At 39.9% G+C, this 24,001-nt stretch overlaps 1 protein-coding gene across 3 annotated transcripts in view; it reads left to right on the top strand.

The window, feature by feature from the left end:
- RALGAPB (Ral GTPase activating protein non-catalytic subunit beta) overlaps window positions 1–24,001 on the top strand; it is a 77,885-nt gene that overhangs the window by 35,542 nt on the left and 18,342 nt on the right. The window contains exons 10-22 of one of the 3 annotated variants that reach the window (XM_040981478.1): window positions 1,048–1,083; window positions 2,303–2,504; window positions 4,139–4,240; window positions 4,666–4,780; window positions 5,141–5,288; window positions 7,791–7,855; window positions 10,698–10,827; window positions 11,865–11,873; window positions 12,547–12,668; window positions 16,727–16,909; window positions 17,777–17,928; window positions 20,654–20,841; window positions 22,071–22,177. In XM_040981478.1, coding sequence (XP_040837412.1) covers window positions 1,048–1,083; window positions 2,303–2,504; window positions 4,139–4,240; window positions 4,666–4,780; window positions 5,141–5,288; window positions 7,791–7,855; window positions 10,698–10,827; window positions 11,865–11,873; window positions 12,547–12,668; window positions 16,727–16,909; window positions 17,777–17,928; window positions 20,654–20,841; window positions 22,071–22,177 — 1,559 coding nt within the window. Of the gene's footprint in view, window positions 1–1,047; window positions 1,084–2,302; window positions 2,505–4,072; window positions 4,241–4,665; window positions 4,781–5,140; window positions 5,289–7,790; window positions 7,856–10,697; window positions 10,828–11,864; window positions 11,874–12,534; window positions 12,669–16,726; window positions 16,910–17,776; window positions 17,929–20,653; window positions 20,842–22,070; window positions 22,178–24,001 lie in introns of all 3 variants that reach the window. The other 2 variants (XM_040981477.1, XM_040981476.1) reach the window with 2 other exon arrangements.

Below are 24,001 nucleotides of genomic sequence, written 5' to 3'. Positions count from 1 at the left end.
TTTATTCACAAGTTCAACAGTAGTGTTTATTTATAGCCAAGTAAATATGCTTTTCTATGTCTGATAACTAAGTGAAAACTTTAGAACATTATTTTATGTCATATTTTCTTTATATTCTTTTTTCTTTATGTTTGTGTGTTTTGAGTTTTCTAAGCCATGCTTATGTTTATTCATTTGTATTATATTTTCCAGAATGGTCATATTTTAATTTTTACATTTTTATCAAGGTGTAACTCTTGTAGCATAACTTTTGGGTATAACTTGACACTGCAATCCATGAATATAGAATAGTTCACCTTGCTGGTTTATTGATTGGTTTGCTTAAAGGGAGCATGCAGATCTTTCTGCTTTCTTGCATGTTTGTAAGAGCTTTTCTTACCCTCTTGCTCCAGAAGATAGACACTGACATTTAAATCATATAAGTAGGATCTGCACAGCATCTTACTTTTAACTTTTTTTGCTGGAGAAGGAATAGAAGCTCCTCTTCTCATTGTGTACAGAGATGATAAACACTGTTACATGGCCTAGGAAATACGAGGTGTCCCAGTAGCTGAAGGTTGGAGGGTGCCAAGTCTCAAGGGGGTGGGAGGAGGCTTGAGTATGCCAACTCTTCTGCAAGTACTGGCTGCCATCAAGGAATTCTGCCACGTTGTTCACCTATAATTAAAATGTTTGCTTCTTTGAACTGGTTAGCTTTAGATTGATGTTTCAGTGCACTATATATGCCTTATAAAAAGTAAAATTGAGCTGGGAAGGGTTAATGAACTAAAATTTTAATGCACGTATGGGCAGTTCAAAACCTCAGTTTTTTGTAGCTGTGTGATTTTCTTTGTTCATTGTTTGCATGATACAAAAATCATAATTTTGGATCTGAATGCACAATTTCCTGTGTTTTTGAACTAGCTTGTGATATCGTAAAGCTTTAAACCTAACTTTTAAAGAGCTAAAGAGCTTCTTAACTTATTGTTAAATTTCACCATCTTTAAAGTATTTTTATAATTACTGCTGTCCTTTGATTTGTTTCCATTTATTTCTATTATCTTGCAGCATCTTTTATCCAAATTCTTCTTTCTTATAAATCTTGTAAGTAGGAACCAGAAGCTTCTCCTTAATTGCAGTCATGTTTTTATTTTTTTCATAATTCCATTAAAAAATTTGATTGTCATTGTCTCTTGTAGTTTTTGCACTTGGGAAGAAAAATACTTTTCTGTGTTTTGAATGGGGAAGATTGTTGGCAAAAGCAAATTAATCTGCCTGAATCAGTCCCATTATTTCTGTATACTAGTCTGGTCATGTCATGAATTCCAGGAATTTGCACTAACTGTGTTTTGGCTTTTCTTTTCTTTTCTTTTCTTTTCTTTCTTTTTTTTTTTTTTAAAGCTTTAAGCTTATTTTTATACAGATTTAGTGTTTGATTTGTATGCATTCTGCATGTAGTGTTTTCAAATGTATTATTGCTGGATAGCTTATTCAGGACTATAAATGGCTCATGGGAAGTTGCATAAAGATTTATTCTTATCCTCACATTCTATTAAATCTATTTTTATAAAATAATTTCAATGTTCTGCGTAAAATAATAAAAGATTTCAGAGTGGTTTTCAACACTATGAAATCTGTTAAAATGCAAAGCAACTTTCAAGGGCTTCTGTTTCAGTGACAACAAATGACTGATAATCTTTCTTACCAATTCAATCCCAATTTTTCAACCTCAAGTTAGCTGCTGTCTGTGGTTGTTAAAATTCATTCTCATTTTGCTTGGTTGGGCGGTTCTTTGGTGTGTGTTTTGGAACTGGGTGGGTGGTGGGAATGCTCTCTTCCTACCCATTTCTCATCCTTTCCTTGCCCTTTCCCTAAAGTATGTAGACTGGCATGGGGTTGCCTATCCGGAATAATATGTAAATTCCAGTAGCTATTTTTCTTAATGTTTAAGCATCATTCTGTGGTGGGAGGGAAAATCAGAAAATAAATCATAGTAATGCAAAATTCCATATTATATATCTGTATAAGCATACAGATATATAAAATGTGCTCTTGTGATCTAAAGTTCAGCTGAAAAATGTGTCTTCGTAGAATCTGTTAAAGTGACAACACCACTGTAAATTGTTACTACCTATTTTCAAAGGATACTTCAGAGAGCCCTTTTTTAAAGAAATTAAGACCTAGTTGCTAAACAAAAGCATTATTGGATTCTATTCAAGTAGCTATTTATAATGACACCAATATTTGATCTTTGTGTCCAGGGTCCCATGAGCCTATTTGGCATGTTGACAAGTGTAATAAAACCCTCCTTTTCTCTCCCCAGCCATTACAACACAAGCTAGCATGGAGTTTCGACGGAAAGGTTCACAAATGTCCACAGACCCCATGGTTTCCAATCCTGTGTTTGATGCCAGTGAATTTCCTGATAACTATGAAGCAGGAAGAGCTGAGGCTTGTGGGACACTCTGTAGGATTTTTTGTAGCAAGAAGACTGGAGAAGAGATTCTGCCAGCTTATTTATCCAGGTCTTAGAATTTTCTTTTCCATTTAATAGAGTTTTGGTAGTGAAACACTGTGGTAGAATGGCGTGGTAGGCTGAATTGATAAGTAAATGTCTGAAATACCAGCAAATGTCTGTAAGTACTTGAAATTTGCTTTACTTCTTCCAGTAAAGACTCCTCTTTTTGTTTATTTATTCCATTTGATTGGAAGTTTATGATCGGTAGACTGGAAGGACCTCAGCAGTTTGAACTTAATACATTTTTAGCAGTGTTCGGTGGTGTAGTTAGTCTAGAGACAGATTAGTCATAAATCCTGCCTCCGGGGAGCTTACTTTGTGGAGAAAACAAAGCCAGAGAGAGGCACAGATAAGTTCTGTGCACTCAGGAGAAGCAGAATATGCTTACCCCAGGCTTCAGAAGGAAATATGTTGGATGCACAGAAGATAGGTAGGGTTTAGATTACGTTAAGATAGTATCTTAAGATCATCTTATCAAAAATCTCACTTCGGTCATGTTTATGAAGGGGTGTGTCATTCACTTAGTTACTCAGGCCAGAAACCCAGAGGGTCAGTTTTGTCTCTTTTCCCTCTTTATCTCTAGTTGATCAGCCAGCTCCTGCCCCTCTGCTGCTCGAGCTTCTTGCCATTTCTTTCCACCATAGCACTTCAGATTTTGTCACTTTTCTTCTGATCAGCTGATCTGGAGCTCAGTTGAGAGGTGTAGCTTGACTCTGGCTAGATTATATCCAGTGACTTACGTGTTTTAAATAAGGCTGGTAGAAAAGAGCGTTCAGGCAACCGAGGCCTGCAGCCTGGGGAATATCACTCTGAGTGTCAGGGAAAGCAAGGGAAGAGGATCTGTTCAAGGAAACAACCAGAGAGGTCAGGGTAGAAGGGTGCGATCAAAGGGCTGGGTGGTTTCAGACCGCAGACTTAAGGCTTATACGTGTCTCCTAGATTTGCCAATCAAGGAGTACACTGATTATTAGCTAGTGTGGTTTTGTTTCAGTGCTAGGGAGAGAAGATGTATTGAAATGGTTAGAGTTTGCAAAGACAGGAAAAGTGTCTCGTATTGGTAGAAGAGTATATCAGTATAGTTACTCTTGAATGATGCTTATTTAGTTGATTAGGGGTTGTAGTGGGAGTATATTCAGGTATATTCCTAAAAAGAGTCTTTCGGAGTGGCCCTCATAATGAATGAAGACTTGAAGGAGGTTCCTTTCATTGCCTTCCCAGAAGTAAAAACAGGTGAAGAAAAAACAGGTGCACACACAGTGGTGTGTAAATTAACAAGCCTTTTTTATTTGGTTTGTTGTATGTCTCATTTTTAAGTCTTAAAACTTTTAAGTGTACTGGACATGAAATTTTTTCTACATTAAGAAATACAATTTGATTCTTAGTATATGTGATTCTGAATTATTTTAATTATTTTAATTATTTTAATTATTTTAATTATTTTAATTCTGATAACTCCTTTTAAAGGATAGAAATAGTGAACATCAAAGTAAATTTTCAGATGACTATGTAGAAAATATTAATAATTATCAAGTTTTGATTAGCAGTTTGTTTAAAATCTTTTTCTTGCTTTCCTAGATTTTACATGCTTTTAATTCAAGGTTTGCAGATAAATGATTATGTGTGCCATCCTGTCTTGGCCAGCGTTATTCTAAACTCCCCTCCTTTGTTCTGCTGTGACTTGAAAGGGATTGATGTTGTGGTTCCTTACTTTATTTCAGCTCTTGAAACCATTTTGCCTGACAGGTAAGCTATTTTCTCTACTATTGTATCAGTTGTCTGATTTGGCCTGGTTTGTTTGGGTGCTTGCTTCCCAGTTTTGCTTCCTTTATTTATCTTTTCCAATTGTCTGCATAGTTCGAGGGGACTCAGCCACATTATACAGGTGTAGAAAATCTAAACCCATCTTATCTCTGGATTCTTTTCATTCTGTCTGTCCCTGGACTTTGTGGAATTGTTTTGTCTTGGTCTAGTAGGAAGAACTCCAGCCCAGTAATCCAATCTTTATAGAGGAAATAAATCAGTTCAATTTTAGTTTAATTCAGTAGTAGTTTTGTATAGAAACTCACACATACTCCACATACAGGTAATACTTGGATTGTGATATGTTTGACAATAGTTTAAAGTTTACCTCAGTTTAAAAAGACTAATAACTTTTTATTTTTTGGCAGAGAACTTTCAAAATTCAAAAGCTATGTAAATCCAACAGAATTGAGAAGATCCTCCATTAATATCCTACTTTCTTTGTTGCCCCTCCCTCATCATTTTGGCACAGTCAAATCTGAGGTAATTTTTATGAACGTCTCATACTCGGTTCTGTTTCGTGTGCTAACTTAAGTCAAATTGTATTTGATAAACAGGAGTTTTTCTTTAAAAAATCTTGCTATTTCAAATGAGTTAACAAGGCTGATTTGTCATATTTCTTCTGTCACTCTTCTGCATGTGTTGGCCTGTTAATGTCAGAGGGAAAAAGCACTGGTGACATCTGATGGCACTCATTGAATAGATCAACGACAGGTTTATTAGCACAGTGACTAAAATTCAACTGAAAGCTTTGTAAACTTTGTCCACTCTGTGTATGTTCCTGTGAGCATAATGTACTGTAATCATTGATGTCAAGTATTATCTCTTTTTTTTTTCCTTTAGGTGGTCCTGGAAGGAAAATTTAGTAATGATGACAGCTCTTCTTATGATAAACCAATAACTTTTCTGTCCCTGAAACTGAGACTTGTGAATATACTAATAGGTGCCTTGCAAACAGAAACGGACCCGAACAACACTCAGATGATACTAGGTTTGTGTTTACCTATTTTTCGTATGTGAAAGGCCAGGAATAGTTGGCCTTCACATGTTGAGCAGGCAGCAGTGAAGGACAGGAACAGAAACCCAGTGCGGCTTGTTATTCTGATTCAGAGGCAGAGTCTTTTTGCTTTTTCATGTGAAAAGCTTGAAGGGCTGATGTGAGGGAAGCAGTTGGGTCTCCCTCTCCTCTTCTTTCTTCTCCCCTTTGTCCTATCTTCTCTCTCTTTCCTTATTTTCTTCTTTCTTCTGCCTTTTCTCTTTCCTTCTTTTTCTTTTCCTCATCCTCTTGGTTATTACTTATATGTAAAACAAACAAACAAAAACCCAGAGTCCGGTGTAATTTCAGCATCTGACCAAGAAGAAACGGGGAAGCTGCCCTTGTGCTTCTTCCCTGTTTCCTGTTGATCTCCTGCTTTCACTGATCTCTGTCTCAAGTGTATCCTCATCCTTGTGACTGCTGCTGTGTTTTTTTAAGATTGATTTACTTTTAATTTGAAAGTCATGGTTACAAAAAGAGAGGAAGAGATAGAGTGATCTCCCATCTGTTACTACACTCCCCAAATCGCTGCACTAGCCAGAGCTGGGCTGGTCTTCCAAAGCTGTGAACCAACTATGAACCATCAGGGTCTCACAAGCGGGTACAAGGCTTAAGCACTTGAGCCAGCTTCTGCTACCTTCCCAGGTGCATAAACAGGAAATTGGATTGGAAGTGGGGTAACCAGAACTCAAACCAATGCCCATATGCGATGCTGGCACCACAGATAAAGAATCAACCTACTGTGCCACAGCACTTGCATAACATTTCCAATTATGCCAGTATCTTTGCTGCTTTCCCAGGCCCGTTAGCAGAGAACTGGATAGGAGGTAGAGCAGCTGGGACCAGTGCCTATATGTAGTCCCATGACTACAGGTGGAAGGTTAGCCTGATACATTATGGTGCTGTTCCTCACTGTAGTATTTTACATTTTCATGCCTGTCAACTTGAAAGCTGCTCTTGTCCTCGTACATCTGCTTTTCATCCTTGCCAGAGGCACAATCCTCCTCTGAGGCAAACATCTGAGACAGGAGCGGTATGGTTCCTCACCCTTATAGCAGTCGTTATTCTGGAGAAGGCCTTGTTGATCGCACATCATGGTGAATGTCTTTGTGGTTACGGTAGAAGAAACCAAAAGGGTGAACACTTGAGAGGGAAGTGGAAATTAAATTGGGTAATGGAGGACAGGATCTGCATAGTCAGAAATAAAGCTAGGACTTAACTTCAGAAAAGGAAATGAGAAGGTCAAAAATTACTAATGGCGTAGTAGTTGGAGTGAATACTCAGGAAGTACAGTACTTATAAAGTGGGTAGGTAGAATCAATGAAGAAGAGCAAATCCCTTCATTTTGGCAAGTTAGTTGAAGGAGCAGGTTATAACATTTTCTTTCATATTGTTGTCTAGGTTCTAGAAACTTAGTAAAATGGAAAAGAGAAAATTTGGAAACAAGAGAATCTATAACCATTTATAGCTTTACTTTACAGTTGGCACATGAAGATTACCTGATATAGAAATACTTTAGTTTTAGGGTGGAGATGCTGGTATCATGATGTAGAGGGTTAAGCTGCAGCTAATGATGCATCCTTCATCAGAGCACCAGTTCAAATCCTGGTTGCTCCACTTTGGACTCAGCTGTCTGCTTATGTACCCAGGAAAGCAGTAAAAGCTGGTCAAAGTACTTGGACTTTTGCCACCCTTTTGAGATCCAGATGGAATTTCTAAACTAGATTTGTCCTGGCCCACCTTGATTGTTTCAGTCATTTGAGAGTGATCCAACAGATGGATGATTTCTTGTTCTTTTTTAAGATTTACTTTTTTTTTTTTTAATTTGAAAAGTAAAGTTAGAAAGAGGATCAAGATCTTCCACCTGGTGGTTCAAATGGCTCCCCAAATGGCTGCAACTGTGCAGTGGTAGAAGCTGGGCCAGTCTGAAGTCAAGAGCCAGGAGGCTCTTCCAGGCCTCCCACGTGAGTGCAGGATCCCAAGGCTTTAGGCCATCCTCTGTTGCCCTCCCAAGCCACAAACAGGGAGCTGCATGGGACACAAACTGGCACCCATATAGGATGCCAGCGTTATAGGTGGCTTAGCCTATTTTGGCACTGTACCATTCTCCCTGCCCCCCGATTTTAAGATTTATTTATTAGAAAGTCAGGGTTACAGAAAGGAGAGACAGAGAGAGAGGTCTTCTTTTCATTGGTTCACTCTCTAGATGGTCTCAATGGCTAGATGAGAACTGAAGGAGTTAGGACTCAAACTGGCACCCATGTGGGATGTCAGCACCACAGGCAGAGGTTTCACCATAGCACTGGCCCCAGGATTTTTAGCAATTTTGTAGTAATTGCAAGAATGCTCAGTGAGAAATATGTCTTTTCTCTGCTATTAATTACATGAGTATGCATTTTTGGATCCTAGCATATATTTAATATAAAAGTTTATTTATCTGTTTTGCTGCTGCTACAGGGGCAATGCTAAATATTGTTCAAGACTCAGCACTTTTAGAAGCCATTGGTTGCCAAATGGAGATGGTAAGGAGAGTTTATCATCGTTTACCATAAATTACTCATAGTTATCAACTTCTGATTTTATGTGAATTACATTGTCTGTCTTTGACTCTGTCTTTTGACTCTGAATAGAAGGATCTTATTGTAAAATTCTGCATATTTTAAGATTTCTTACCACATCTGCTGTATATCAAGTTCCTGAGGGATTTTGCGTGATAGAAGCTCCAGCTAAGTCCAGTTTTTATTCTGGACAGTGTTTGCTTAAAATTCTTGCTTGTTTTGCTGCCAGAGGATTTGCTTAAAGATATAGAAAGCGCCCTGTACTGCATACTTCCTGCTGTCTCTAATAGATCTGGTGCTGATTGTAAGCAGTTAGTCGATACTCTTTTCCATCTCATCACCTCCTCTAGCCCCTGCTAGACCAAAAGTTGCACCAGTGCCTCCAAATCAGTGAAGCTTCCCAGAGACTTCACTGTCCCTTCCTCTTGTGTGTAAGCTATGTAATTTCTAACCCTGGAGCATAGTCTGAGTAGACATGGTGTGATCAGATTCTCCTTAAGAACTTTGCATTCAGAGCAAATGGCTAATAATCATTTACTTATCTGGATATAGTTAACTATATGGGGAGGGGAAAGGAGGGAAATCTTTAGTAGGTTGATTAACCTCTGAATATTTAAGAGTTTATGCAACACTTGATCTTAGCCAAAAGGCCAAGAAGCAATAGAAGTTATATTTATATAAAATGCGTATGTCTATGTATTATATATATTTGTAATTTTTATCTATATTTGAAAGATACCCTTGTTTATTTATTTATTTTTTAAAAGATTTTATTTTTACTTGGAAAGTCATTTACAGAGAGGAGAGACAGACAGTTCTTCCATCTGCTAGTTCACTCTCCAGGTGGCTGCAATGGCCGGAGCTGAGCCAATCTAAAGCCAGAAGCCAGGAGTTTCTTCTGGGCCTCCCATGCAGGTGCAGGGTCCCAAGGACTTGGGCCAACCTCTACTGCTTTCCCAGGCCACAAGTAGGGAGCTAGATGAGAAGTGAATTAACCTGGATACGAACCGGCACCCGTATGGGATCCTGGCACATGCAGGGTGGGGACTTTAGCCACGAGGCTACCATGCTGGGCCCATTTATTTGTATTTTTTAAGATTGTATGTGTGCCCTGGAGTCTTGCTTGGGAAGCACTGAGGTATTTTCTGTAAGGACCCAGAAGTCTGATGGAGGTAGGCAAGGTCCTAGACTGGTCTCCTTACTAAACAGCAGCAGAGATGAATCCAGTTTGGGTCCCTATAAGATGTCAAACCCTTCATATCCTCCGTAAAAGTATCATGCAAAAATTCCACAGCAGTTCTAATTGCTTGTTGATTTTCTTTTTTCTTTCTTTTTTTTTTTTTATTGATTACATTGCATTATGTGACACTGTCTCATAGGCTCTGGGATTCACCCAACCCCTCTCCATACCCTCCCTCCATGGTGGATTCCTCCACCTTGTTGCAGTATTACAGTTCAAGTTCAGTTAAGATTCTTTCATTGCAAGCATGGAGTCCAGCATCTTATTGTCTAGATAAATTCAACAGTTTCATGAGGGAGACCATCTCTAGTCTGAAAGCAGAGCTGGCAGAATATCATCCCGATCAATTAAAAGCCACAATATAACATCAACATCAATTTACAACATTATGGAATTAATTGACATGGTATTGAGTAACAAATATGTTAAAAAATGCAAGTTCTTAACCACATCCTGTGACTACTTCAATGACATTTCAATTTTGGTTTATACACAGAACCGGCTGCTATACACCTTAAAATGGCTATAGGGAACTATTCAGCTGTCTTGTGACTATTTTCATTTTAGCATTCAGTAGTTTATAGTGTTGAAGCTTAATTTTGCTGAACTTGACAGATTTTGGGAAAGTCTAAACTGGCTTATGACTCTAACAAGGCGTATGTCAACAGTTGAAGTGCAGAACAGTTTTAGGAGGGGTGTGCAGAGAAATCTTTAATACCTTAGTGAGGACTAACTAATCTTTGTGTCCTACCTAGTAAGGCATGTGTGAGTCCATGCTGACCGTTTCCTGTCTGGTTCCAAGCTTTCCTTGTTGTTCTCTGTCTATTCCAATTTGTGTGTGTGTGTGTGTGTGTGTGTGTGTGTGTGTGTGTGTGTGTGTGTGTGTGTGTGTGTGTGTTGTATTTTGGGGTGGGGGGCTTCGGAGCAACCCTGATAGTCATTGCATTATAGGGTGGGGATCCAAAGTTGGAACTCAGTGAGGACCAGAGAAGGCTTTCTCCCTAGTCCTGAAGGAAGCTCACTGTTCCGATGACCTTGGATCCTGCAAGGAAGGGTTTGGGCTTCTTCCATCCCATGTGGTAGATCCAAACGGGGGTGGGTGACCTCAGAGTTCTTGGCCTCCGAAGGCATTCCAGTTCCCCATTGTCTGCTTGGCAGTTGGGATGTAGTCCTTGGTGCCCATACTGATAGTCCTTGGTGAGGATCCGGGAGTCTCCAGGGTTGGGATACAGGCCTCCTGCTTCACCCTGGGACCCCCCTCATTTTGTGCATATGACCTCCTGTTAAGAGGTTGTCAGAATCGCTCTTGATTCCACCTGTAACCTATCAGGAACATAACAGGTAACTTATGGACAACAGACTCGAATCAGCATTAGGCAATAGTAAAACTACAAAGATATACAGGTGGAATCAAGTGCTTGTTGATTTTCATCTGTGTATCATCAGTTTGTATTATTTGGTTGGCACATTCCATTTTATCAGTGTGTTTTTAATGATTCATGTCTACCTTTAGTAGTAAACTATGGAGGTAGCCCTCAACTATCTGATTTGTTTTCTTTTGACTAGGGTGGTGGAGAAAATAATTTGAAGAGCCACAGTCGCACTAACAGTGGCATTAGTTCAACAAGCGGAGGGAGCACGGAGCCCACCACCCCTGACAGCGAGAGGCCTGCGCAGGCTCTCCTGCGGGATTATGGTAAGCCTTGTCTGTGTTTTTGAAGTTCAGTATTATACAGAACATAGTGAATGCTCATATTTACGAACCAAAATAAGCAAATAACAAAATTTTAATGGTTTTTCTTTCTTTACATATTTAAGTACGATAGAGTGTTAGTCTAAAAAGCTGAAAAGGAAAGAAAATCTTTTAAGTCTGGTTATATAACTCTCAGCAGTTAGATTCAGGTAGTTCAGTAGATTTTTTTAGATGATTATAATGAGCAGTCAGGAAACATTTGTGGATTGTATACTAGATGTTGATTATATGGAGTCAAAGCTGGTGCCCACAGTCTAAAGTTAGGGAAGTCTATAAATTAGTTATTACAGGTGGCCAGGAGCATTAAGGGGAAAGCGTTAGGTGGGCAGCCAGAGAAGAGTGCATTTTCAGGTTAAAGCCTGAAGTTTAAAATCAAACATTTGCCAGCAAACAGCCTGTTGAGGGATGTTCTCTGCCTTGATAAGTTCTTAAATGTGTTATGTGAGTTTGTGGTACCTTTCTCTTTATACATAGATACTAACAGTGTATTGAATCTGTAAATGCTTGTCCAACTAAATTGGAATAAGTTTATTTTCCTAATCATTCGAATAGTTCTTGAGCCGTGTTCAAGGATCTTAAGGCATGCTTTTGTGCTTTAAATTGACAATAATTGTTATTGAGCAGATTAGCTATATCAAGTCATTGTGTGGTTACTTGGTACATTTAAATATTTCATTTATAAACAACTTATTACTGCTTTATTCAGTTTGAATGTGGATTTAGGCATACCATAGATTGGATTTTTTTTCATACTTTCTGAAAATACTTTAAAGAAGCTGTTGCATTATTGCATGTGTTCTAATATAAATGTTTGAAGTGATTATTGTTTGTTTGAGCATTTTGAACTTGTGTTAGTGAGCTCTGCTTGTAATGTCTTAAAATATTTTTTACTGAGAAATCCAGATTTGTGTTAGTGTCGCATGAATGTCTCTCTTTAATGATCATTCCTTTTTCTGTTGTCACTGCCCTCTTTCTGATAGGATCGACAGGTATAATGTCCCTAAGCTTCCTTTTAAAATTCAATTTAATTTGTTCTAATTTCTCCTAATTTATAAGTTAAGTAGTAGTTATTTTTTAATATAGATTTAGAGGCCAACTAAAAACACAGTACCTGGTTATTCATAGTATTACAAGTATTAAAGTAGTCTTGGTTACTTAAATTTGAAAACATATCTGAAAAGGCATTGCATGTGATTTTGGATGGTTTAAACCCTCTGAGTAATTATAGCAGATGTAATTCCCAGCATTTTTGCAGGCTGTTTGATTTTAATTGTTTGGCCTGTAAACATCCAAGGCAATAATTAATAACTTTTTAGCCATTTTTGAAAATGTAATTCTATAAGATCTTAATTTAGAAATTTTGTTTAATTGTTACAATAATCATACAGAAACTGCCAAATCCCGGTTTTCCGTGTGACAGTATGAGGACCAGGAGCTAGAAGGCACTCTGGTCCAGGTGTGTGCCCGTGCACTCACTCTTCAGTGGGCTTGTGCTCAGGCCAGTGGGGCGGGGAGTGTAGCACTGTGTGGGTGCCCGTCGTGCTCACTGTGGCTGCTGTAGTCTGTGCCTGGTGGAATGCTGTGCTTCTTGTTACTAATGCTTAGTTGTTTTCCCTCCCTGTTGGATGTGGCATTGGGGTTATATCCTAGCTCTTAATACAGATTCAGCTGCCGGACTCCTGATTCGCAGCATTCATCTCGTCACCCAAAGACTCAACTCTCAGTGGCGGCAAGACATGAGCATATCACTAGCAGCTCTGGAACTCCTCTCTGGCCTGGCAAAGGTGAGAAAGGTAGTTCTGTTAGTTTAAACCAGTAGCCCTGGGTTAGGGTTCTTTTCCTATGTCTCCTGAACTCCTGGATATGGGTATTGCAGGATTGCCCTTAGCTCATATCCAAAGTTTATGAAATTGAGCCCTCAAGTGAAATTTCAGAAAATGAACTTCTTTAAAGTAGCATGAATGATATTTTTACTGCCAAATCATAGAAGACATTTTCATATTGGCTGGTTTTTTTTTTTTTTTACGATTTATTTATTTTTAATTGGAAAGGCAGATATATAGAAAGAAGGAGAGACAGAGAGAAAGAGCTTTCAACCTCTGATTCCCCAATGCCCAGAACAGCCAAGTTGGTCCATACTAAAGTCATGAGTCAAGAAGTCCATCCAGGTCTCTCATGTGATTGGCAAGGGACCCAAGTACTTGTCTTCCCAGGTGCATTTGGAATATAGAAGATGAAATGGCTAGGACTTGAACTAACATTCCACTGTGGAATATGGGCATCTCAAGTGGCAGCTTAACGTACTGCACCATGATGCCCGCCTGTGGTAATCTTAATATTTTAAGGGGCTACAAGGTTGTCTTGTCCAGCTACTGAATAATTTTATATTCCCACTAACAGTGTATAAGGGTTCTAATTTCTGTGTGTACTCAGTAATACATGAGTGTTTTTTTTATCAGGAAAATGGACGAAATTATCTTATGTTTAGTAACTGATATTGTGAGGCTCAAATAGAACGAAATATATACAGTGCCGTATGGCCATGTGAACAGAAAGATAATCCATGTATATGAGCTGTTACTGTCTGGGGTGATGTGGTTTATCTAAACCTCATTTAACAGATTTGGGAATGCTCAGTTACAGGCTGTGACTTACCTAGAGAGACAAACAGGCTAAAGCATCTAGACTATTCTCACTGCTGCTTGGAGCTAGCCTCTGAGATCCACAGAGGTTTGTGAGGGACAATTGCTGATAGAGAAAGTGGAAATGTCTGTTCTAGGCAGGACTGCATTTTTGAGAACAAGGTGCTATTTCCTATAACCTTTAATGCAATCTTAGTAGCACTCCTAAATGCAGTATTGCTCTAGAACTGCCGAACAAATCAAGCTAATGCTGCCTGATCTTCACGACTGACTGAAGCAGTAGGTATTGGAATAAGGTTGAACAAATAGGGGAGTACTTAAAATAGACAGTTAAAGAGCTAAGAAGTATATCCACATATTTGTGGTCATCTGGTATTTGAGAATATGACAAAGGTAAATCAAAGGAGAAAGACTTATCATTTCAACTACTGATGCCAGAACAGCTGACTGTATATTTTATTAAAGGTCAAAAAATGTGATGTATACTTTAGACTATGTGTAGAAACTAATTCAAAATGAATGATAAACCCAAATGTAAAACCCAAACTCTTAAAGCTCCAGATAAAAGTAATAGGAGAAAATGTTTTGACTCTGGGTTATACAAAAATTTCTTAGGACAGTTTCAGCGTAGTGGTACAGTACATTAACCACCACTGGCAGTACTGATATCCTTCTTATACAGGTGCCAGTTTATGTACTGGCTGCTTCACTTCCAATTCAGATGCCTGGTAGTGGCCTGGAAAAAGCAGAAGGTGGTTCAAATATTTGAGCCTCTGTCAGCTGTGTGGGAGAGCTGGATGAAGCTTGTGGCTCCTGGTTTTGGCAGGCCCGGCATGATAGCCTAGTGACTAGATTCTCTCTTTGCATGCACTGGGATCACATGTTGGTGCTGGTTTGTGTCCAGGCTGCGCCACTTGGCTTCCAGCTCCCTGCTTGTGGACTGGGAAAGCAGTCAAAGACAGTCCAAAGCCTTGGGACCCTGCACCTGTGTGGGCGACCCGGAAAAAGCTCTTGGCTCATGACTTCAGCTGTTGCAGTCATTTGGGGAATGAACCCTTGGACAGAAGATCTTTCTATGTCTCTGTTTCTCTCTGTAAATCTGACTTTCCAATTAAAAAAAAAAAAAAAAAGCCCGGTGCAGTAGTGTAGTGGCTAAAGTCCTTGCCTTGCATGCACCGGGATCCCATATGGGCGTCAGTTCTAATCTCAGCGGCCCCACTTCCCATTCAGCACCCTGCTTGTGGCCTGGGAAAGCAGTCGAGAATGGCCTAAAGCCTTGGGACTCTGCACCCACATGGGAGACATGGAAGAAGCTCCTGGCTTCGGATCAGCTCAGCTCCGGCCATTGCAGCCGCTTGGGCACTGCATCAACAAACAGATCTTCCTCTCTGTCTCTCCTCCTCTCTGTATATCTGCCTTTCCAATAAAAATAAATAAATCTCTAAAAAAATAAATAAATAAGATAAAAATCAGGTCCAATATAAAGTTGAAGACTTTCTAGGTACTCTCCTTTCCTCATTGCACACTTTGGAAAAATGTGAGGCCTGAGGGTTCAGGGTCAGTTCTGCAGAGTGAGGACCCCAAGGTCCTGGATACTGGCCTACCTCCCACCTGGTGGGCCTGTGGAGATGCTCTCATACACTCATTGCTGCCCAGTTTCTGGGGAATCAGTCAGTGATCCACCAGAGGTCTCCTGCAGGGAAGGAAGGTCACAGGGCAGCACTGGCTGAGCTGCCTACATGTGCTGGATTTTTAAGGCAGAGTCTATGGTGTCAGGAAAACTCAGGACAAAAATGAAATCCATGAACTTTTTCAGTGGTCTGGTGATCCCCAACAAGCAGCCCATGAGCTACTGTGTTGAAATCACCATCAGCTGTGTGCTTCTCAGACAGGGTGTACTGAACATCAAACCTAAGATTATGCTATACTGAAACCAAGTCATATGAATGATCTTATATGGTCCCTGCTTGACCATGTCACTGTTGTGAACCTCAGAAGAGAGAATGCTATCCATCATCCAATCTCAGGATAGAAGTTTAGGAAGCTAAAGGTGTTTGCCTTGCTCTCAGTCACCACTATGTAATAGGATTTCTTGACATCTGGATATGGAGACCAGATGTTGTTTTGCAAAGATGCTTAATACAGTTTTTTAAATAGATGACAGCAACAAAATCCACAACACAACCAAATTATTTTTTTTGTTAAATTTTTATTTCAGATTTTTAAATATTTTTAAAGATTTATTTTTATCGGAAAGGCAGATATACAGAGAGGAGAGACAGAGAGGAAGATCTTCCATCTGATGATTACACTCCCCAAGTGAGCGCAACAGCCGATGCTATGCTGATCCGAAGCCAGGAGCCTCTTCTGGGTCTCCCACATGGGTGCAGAGTCCCAAAGCTTTGGGCCATCCTCGACTGCTTTCCCGGGCCACAAGCGGGGAGCTGGATGGGAAGCGGGGCTGCCGGGATTAGAACCGGCGCCCATATGGGATCCTGGGCGTGCAAGGTGAGGACCTTAACCACCGCACCATCACACCGGGCCCCAGATTTTTTAATTTTATGCTACAATTCCATAGACACTGGGATTCTCCTCCCCTGAAAATCCCATACCCACCGACAGATTTTCCCTACCTTGCTACAATAGTACAGTCCTTTATAAGGAGTCATGGTTCCATCAGTCTGTTATTTAAGTGTCTTCTGACATTGCTTGGACAATGACAGTCCAACATCCCATTGTCTAGATATGTCCAACAGTTTCATTGGGAAGTACATATTTTATTTGGAAGTAGGGATGCATATTGCATTGTGTCCCCATATCTGAATATGGTAGTCTCTATTACTCCATCACTATACATTCTCATAAATTAGAAGCCGTGAAATAAGGTAAAAAACTGGTGTGAATCAGCACAACAATAACAAAACTACAGCACCATGGAGTCAAAAAGAAAAAGTGTGCATGAGTGACAAAAAGAAAACTCAAAAGTCTCTTGGGTAAAATGATGCCACTGTGTAATCCATGAACCACTGATGAATTTGACAAGAGAAAAATTATTTTGAAGAAACAGAAATGAAATCAGTAACATCAAAACACATGGGGTACAGCCAACAAAACCAGCATGGAACGGGTTATTAAAGTTAAAATTTGTATGATGGTTTTCTTATATTAGAGAAAAGTGAAAGTGATGGTTGACTTTTCAGGTGAAAGTGATGGTTGACTCAGGAGACCGGAAGCGAGCCATCAGTTCCGTGTGCAGCTACATTGTGTACCAGTGTAGTCGGCCAGCTCCTCTTCACTCCCGGGATCTGCACTCCATGATAGTGGCAGCTTTTCAGTGTCTCTGTGTCTGGCTGACAGAACACCCTGACATGCTTGATGAAAAGGTGAGCTTAATGTTAAGACATTGAGTAGAGGAAAAAAGGTATATTAGGAAAATGCCTTTTAAAGGAGAAGATTGAAATTAAAATACTAGGTTGCATACTTTAAACTGAATATGCTTTTTAGATTTCAGTAAAACAGTTGTTTATGCGAATACAATGAAAATACTCTATCATGCCTATTCTTGGTTACAAAATAACCCATAAAGAAGTCCTTCTGAGAGAAGTTTCTTTCAAAGTCAGTTTTGACTAATAGATTATCAAAACTGTTCTGCCTTGAACTAGTGATATCCTTGAGATAGTAGGAATTTGGTCAACAGTCACCTAACCAAGGTCAGTTGGTGATCAGGCTGCAAATCATAGCTTGTCTATAAAGGTTGCTTCTAAATAAGAATTTTATTTCCTCATTTTCTAGTGGACATAGCAATCTAATCTGCCTTTCCTGTATCTTATAAAGCAATATTCTGAAAAACTCAGAATGTAAATTTAAAAAATACCAGAATCTTTAGCTATATTAGAACTTGCTTAAAAATGTGACACACTGGTAAGCTTTCCATTGGACAGCCTAATATGTCTTAAGCATTTTAACACTTCCATATTTAACTTGAATTATTGGTACAGTTCTTTCATTTCTTTCATGATAATTTTTTGTAAGAATTGTTACAAAACTAAATTTATTTTAACTCATTAAACACTTGGAGGGGGCTGTAAAGTTCATTATATTGCTATGAAATTAATACATACTTTTTTTTAAATTAGAAACTAGAGTCTTATCACCAATGTATGGCTATTATTAATATTTTGATGAATTCCTTGTCATCTGATTGAGAAAGGTGTATTGTAAAAATTGGTCTGCCTTTTTTGTGCTTCTAGGACTGCTTAAAAGAAGTTCTAGAGATTGTGGAACTGGGCATCTCAGGAAGTAAATCTAAGAACAGTGAGCAAGAGGTCAAGTACAAAGGTGACAAAGAGCCAAACCCTGCCTCGATGAGGGTAAAGGATGCTGCCGAAGCCACCCTGACATGGTATGAAAGTTACTGCACTGGGTCATGGTTAGCCATTCTTTCTATCCTGTCTTCCCCTGGATTGTTCAAAACTAAGTTACTAACCTCTTAAAGATAAAATTTTCTTCAGAAATAAAATGGTAATACTTTTTTGTTTGTTTCCTAATCTATATTTTAAACTGAAAGAGATCAGAAAATTGGAGCTGAAAGATTAGGTGCTTGTTTTTTTCTGTACTGGTTGTGTTAGAACTGGAAAGGTTCTTGGAGAATCTTACTCCAGAGATGGCCGTCATCTTTCTGTGGTGATAGCCCCTGAACCTCTATTCTTTGCCACACTAATTTATATTGCATTTATAGGCTCAAGACTTGTGAACTCCTTGAACATGCGTGGTATAATGATAAAAATAAATTGGATTTAGCCATAGCCACCAACATCTTATTCAGTAGGGCACATGAAATTTGAATACAGATAGCTAAAAAGTTAGGTGGAAAATTAAGTACTACAAGAGAACAGGTGCAAATAAAGTGCAAGGGAGTTGAAAGAAAATGAGTATTAAGAAAATTAAATTAACGTTCCTGGGGTAGCGGATCTCGGATGAGTCTGAGAGGATGGCGAAGTTTGTCTGTAAATCCTTGTTACCAGGTGGCTAAGAAGGCATTGGCGTGTCCTGGAAGTGAATGTTTGGACGCAGATGAGGGCCTGGCGTGATAGCGTAGTGGTTAAAGTCCTCGCCTTGCGTGGGAGACCCGGAAGAGCTGCTGGTTCCTGGCTTCGGATTGGCTCAGCTCTAGTCATTGCAGCCACTTGGGGAGTGAATCATCGGACAGAAGATCTTCCTCTCTCCTCTGTATATCCGCCTTCCCAATAAAAAAGTTTTTTTTTGAAGATTTATTTTTATTATTTTTTTATTGGAAAGGCGGATATACAGAGAGGAGAGACAGAGAGGAAGATCTTCCATCCGATGGTTCACTCCCCAAGTGAGCACAACGGCCAATGCTATGCTGATCCGAAGCCAGGAGCCTCTTCTAGGTCTCCCACGCGGGTGCAGGGTCCCAAAGCTTTGGGCCGTCCTCGACTGCTTTCCCAGGCCACAAGCGGGGAGCTGGATGGGAAGCGGGGCTGCCGGGATTAGAACCGGCGCCCATATGGGATCCTGGGCGTGCAAGGCGAGGACCTTAACCACTGCGCCACCGCACCGGGCCCGACGCCTTAAATTTAAAAAAGGAGCGAAGTCGAGCAAGCTGACAATTGAGCTTATAAAAGTGTTGTTGTGGAATGGTTTTCTAAATGAAACGCAATTAAGGGCCAAGTGACAATAAAACCACAAGATAAACTCTCAGGATGCTTTTTCTCTTCAGCCTCTTCATTATAAAATGGAATAATAATGATAGCTTTTGGATAGTGTTATAGTGAGACTACATGAAGTAATATCTGTGTCAGGTGTGCAGAACAGTGCCTGATGCATAGTGAATGTTGCTTCAGTGTTTAGTCTGTTTTGTGCCACTATAATTCCATAGACTGGATAATTGATAAGCAGAAGATAATTGTTTGGGTCTGAAGACTTGAAGTCCAAAATCAAAGGGCCATATTTGATGAAGATCCTCCTGTTAGTTCACAGTGTGGACGAATGTAGTGAAGACTCTCCTTCATCACATGGCCAGGGAACAAGAGAATGGGAAATCAGTTGAGCCCACCATCCTTTTGTCAGGACTCCACTGCCAGGATCAGCAACCACGCCTGTGGAAACAGCATTAATCCATTTATGAGAGCAGAATCCTTATGACCTAATCACTTCCTGAAGGATCCACTTTTAACACTACTGCCCCAGGAGTTAGGCTTTCTAGTACATCGGGGGACACATTCAAGCCATGTCCGTATACAGACATCTATATAGAAATAAACGTTCTTGATATTCTGGTGTGACCAATGGAGTCTCAGTTGAGAAAACATTTATTTCAAATGTATTTTCACTTTATAATTACTACAGTTCTGTGTGATCTAAGTATTAGTAAGTTCCTAATCTGTAAAGTGGAGATAGTATCTACTCATGGGTACACAGTAAAAAGGCAGCAGGACCTTGTTTCAGGTGTCTGCAATTCCATTTCTTTTAAATCTGGATTTCCTCATCTGAAAACATGGGGTTTCTATCTTTGAACCCTCTTCTAAGTCTAGAATGCTTTATTTAGCATAATCCTAAAATCTGAGGCAGGCTTTTGACTATCATTAGGGGCTTCATGATTTGGAAACATAGTTTGTTAGGTTCTTTAAGTGCAGGAGAGAAATTTTCTTGCCAATTTATGGAAAAATGCCTTCAGTATCATTTCTAGTGGGGGAAGTGAAGAGCTAAACTGTAATGTGATTGCAGCAATGTGCTTTGGAACTGGCTTGACTCTTCGGAGCTTTCTTAGCCTGAGATTTTCTGCTCCTGCAGCAACTCTTGGTTGGATGTGGGCAGGCGTCTTTCTTGTTCAGGTGATTCTCATTGGCCAAGTGCAAGTCTTGGAGAGGGACTCAGCTGAAAGCTGTGGCCACCTTCTCCCTGCATCTGAGTGAATAGGCCCTTGCAGTCCAGGATGGGAGAGTCCGCCTGCCCGTGCCATTCCCCACAGGGAGTGAACCAGCCTGTACTGAGGAAGCACACCTGGGTCAGTTAAAGTGCAGAGTTGCAAAAGTATACATTGACGCATGAGGTGAACCTGAGATTTTGCTCTAGAAATTAACTGTTATCTTTTTCATTCTCTATAGTATCATGCAGTTGCTTGGCGCTTTTCCTTCACCCAGTGGGCCTGCCTCTCCTTGTAGTCTGGTGAATGAGACCACTCTGATTAAGTACTCCAGGCTGCCAACCATAAACAAGCATAGTTTCCGGTACTTTGTCTTGGATAACAGTGTCATCTTGGCAATGCTGGAGCAACCTCTTGGAAATGAGCAGAGTAAGTGTCAGCACCAGGAGCCTGCTCTCCTGCTAAATCAGTGGGTTTTTCATTACTGTCAAGCTGTGGCCAGCATCAGGGAAGGAATGCTCTGAATCCTAAGTAATTATACTTTGGACAAAAAAAAAAGACTTCTGGTTGTTGGATAATAGCCCTTGAAAAATAGAGAATCAGAAAATAAAATTATATAGTAAGTGCACTCTTTTTATCTTGATGTACATTTGAACAAGGTGAACAAGTCTTAATAGTCCTGTGCAAATGTTGAGTCTGTTAGATGCTGCTAAGTCTATGAAATGAGAGGTGTTGCCCTATGGTTTAGGATGTATGAATACAATGTGGATTCTGTCTTGTGATGAGGTACAGTGGCTTTAACATAAAATAAATTGAGGCCTTTTTTCACTTCCCCGCTCCAGAAGTGCTGATCTGCATTCTTTTCTGCAGGTTCCTCTTCCTCTGCCCCAGACCTAGGCTCTCTTGGTTTTCTCTGGCCTAGTCCTACTATTCACGATTCCTCCATCCTATACTCCCAAGCCACCTGCTCAGGAATCTGCAAAATCTCAGTGTCTCCCTTGGGCTTCCTGGTCTTTTGCCAAGTACTTTAAGACTGTTCTACTCTCATTTCAGTAATCTCATTGCATAGGAAGTCTACCAAATGTATAAACAGTTGAAATTTTATAGACTTATTTTATAAGGATATTTTGATAGTTTATTATAATAGTCAATAACAGAAGAAATAAGAGGTAGGAGAGAAAATTTGTACAAGTTTTATGCCCACACTTGAGACAAAAGCATGCAACAGAAAGAAGCATTGGGGGTCACTCAAGAAGTGCATTTAGAATTTAGGTGGTTCCTGTCATTGAGTGTTAAGAACCATCCCACAGGTGTCTGACTACACCCCCGGGGAGGCATGTGAGATAATGTGAATTGGGCAGCATTATGTTTTTAAATCTGTGTCTAAAAAACCACGTAATTAGCACACCAAAATTCAAAGTAATCTCGCATTCATCTTTTAAAATAATGTTCAAAATAACAAGTGGTTAGTATAAATAAAAACAGTAATACATATGGCGCATGGATATGTCAGAAACCACAGCGGTGGCATGTAAAAGATGTTAGTGTAGAGGATGCTGTGAGAGGGCTCTGGCTGGGAGGGTTCTGCAGTAGAGAACAGGCTCGTCTTAAATAGCTAATATCTGAAATAAAAACTTTGCACAAACATTTTATTTTAGATGACTTTTTCCCTTCTGTCACTGTGCTGGTCCGGGGAATGTCTGGAAGACTTGCTTGGGCACAACAGCTTTGCCTTTTACCGAGAGGAGCAAAAGCAAACCAGAAGGTATGCATCCCATGTTCCAGGGAAGTGACAGGATGGTGGACGGTGCTGTGTTGTGCTGTGAAGGCTAAATCACTCTCCGGCAAAAATCAGAGTATTTTTGAACCCTTACCAGTTCTTTCAGTGGGTTCACATCAGAATCATCTTAGGCATCTAAATTAGCTCTTTGAAGGGATCTTCAAAGCAGATGTTTTTTTCAAAAAGCATTCTTGCTGATTCTGACATCCTGACTTGGGAATAAGGACTACTGTTCTGAACAGTGACCCCAATTTTAAATATAACCAAAGTCAGATACACACCATATATTAAAAATGTCTTGGCCAGAGTATGTGATGGGCAAAGCCAAGATGGACTGCAACACTCATTGGTTCCAGTGGAGGTCGGGGCTGAGAACAGAACCAACCCAGCAGTTGCAACCACCAGCTGATCGGGGTGATGTACTGTGGCGGGCCCTGTACTTGCTAGTACATACAAGAATCTGGTCTGGGAACACCTCAAAGTTTCTTTGGGGATCCCCTCAATCGAAATGGTGGACTCGGAACATTAACCAAGAAAAGATGGAAGGTGGAGCGGATCAATCAACCACCTCAGCTATATGTTGGCAGCGAAATACTGGGCAAGGGTAGACTCTATGATGGACTATGCCAATCAGTGGATTCTTCAACAGCCTCATCGTACCTGGAGTGGTGAGATTGGCAGTGATTTATGACTAGTGAACTATCGGAACCACTTGAGCAAGGATCTCTGAGCATGCCCTACATCTGGGACCTGGGGTGGGTGGGAGACTAGGTGGGGCTCCTCCCTCAATATTCCCTTTGCCTCGGATATACGAAGGAAACAATAGGGAAATGGTGGTCTTACCCACTTTCCCATAGTCCTCGTACCTTTTTGCCCTAATTAACAATGTAAAGATTGCCAAATAAAATTTTTTTTAAAAAAATCACAAATGCCCTGACAAAAAAAAAATGCCTTGGCCAGACCCTTGATGTTTCTAGCAACAGGACTTAGTTGCAAATGGTTTAACAGGATTTATTTCTGTGTTGTTCATAGTTTTAATATGCGTATATAATTTAATGAAATCTTTTGAGGTGGCAGCTCTCCTTGTGATATTTGTTTTTCCATATGACATTTGTTTATTTTCCTTATGATATTTGTGATTATGTACTAATACTTGCTCAGCAGAGGAAGTTGGTAAATTCAGATAATGAAAGCAAGTATTTGTACCTGCACTCGCCCTCTGGCAGGAACTAGCTGCTCATGATGTTTTAGTGAATTTCCTTTCACTCTTTTTTTTTCCCCACATGTAATAACCCATCAATAGAATGAGTAAATGTTTATTGCGGCTATCACCTGTTACATTGTAAACCTTACTCATATTGCTAAGAATTTCTTTACAATAGTCTCATAAAATTTTACCACTTTAATAGAAATCCACAAAATTGGAGCATATGCGTAAAATCATTTAACATACCCATGTTTCTATTAGATGAGATGTGTTTATCAACCAGTGAAGACTACACTGTTTTTCTTGGCACTATGCAGACTACAGTGTGTCATCAGCTCTATAAGCCACTAATCTTAAAGAACAAAAACTTGTACTTCTTGTGGGGGCAGGGAACTGAGTCTCAAAGCTCTGAAATGCCTTATATAATGACCTGCCACTGAATGTAGGAGTTTCCATTCTGGAGCAGTAGATGTTCTCAGCCCATTTATCAGTCTTGAGAACTATAATGAATTGGTGAACATTCTTAGCAAAATAAGTGGAACAGCCAGCATATGAACCAGCAAGCATATTGCATCCCGATGCTTGAAGATGGAGGGTCAGCT

Source organism: Ochotona curzoniae, unplaced genomic scaffold (assembly GCF_017591425.1).
Source record: "Ochotona curzoniae isolate NIBS_2020 unplaced genomic scaffold, NIBS_Ocur_1.0 contig_3520, whole genome shotgun sequence".
NCBI classification, from domain to species: Eukaryota; Metazoa; Chordata; class Mammalia; order Lagomorpha; family Ochotonidae; genus Ochotona; species Ochotona curzoniae.
The sequence above is the reverse complement of the archived record's forward strand: the minus strand, read 5'-3'. Positions and strand labels throughout refer to the sequence as shown.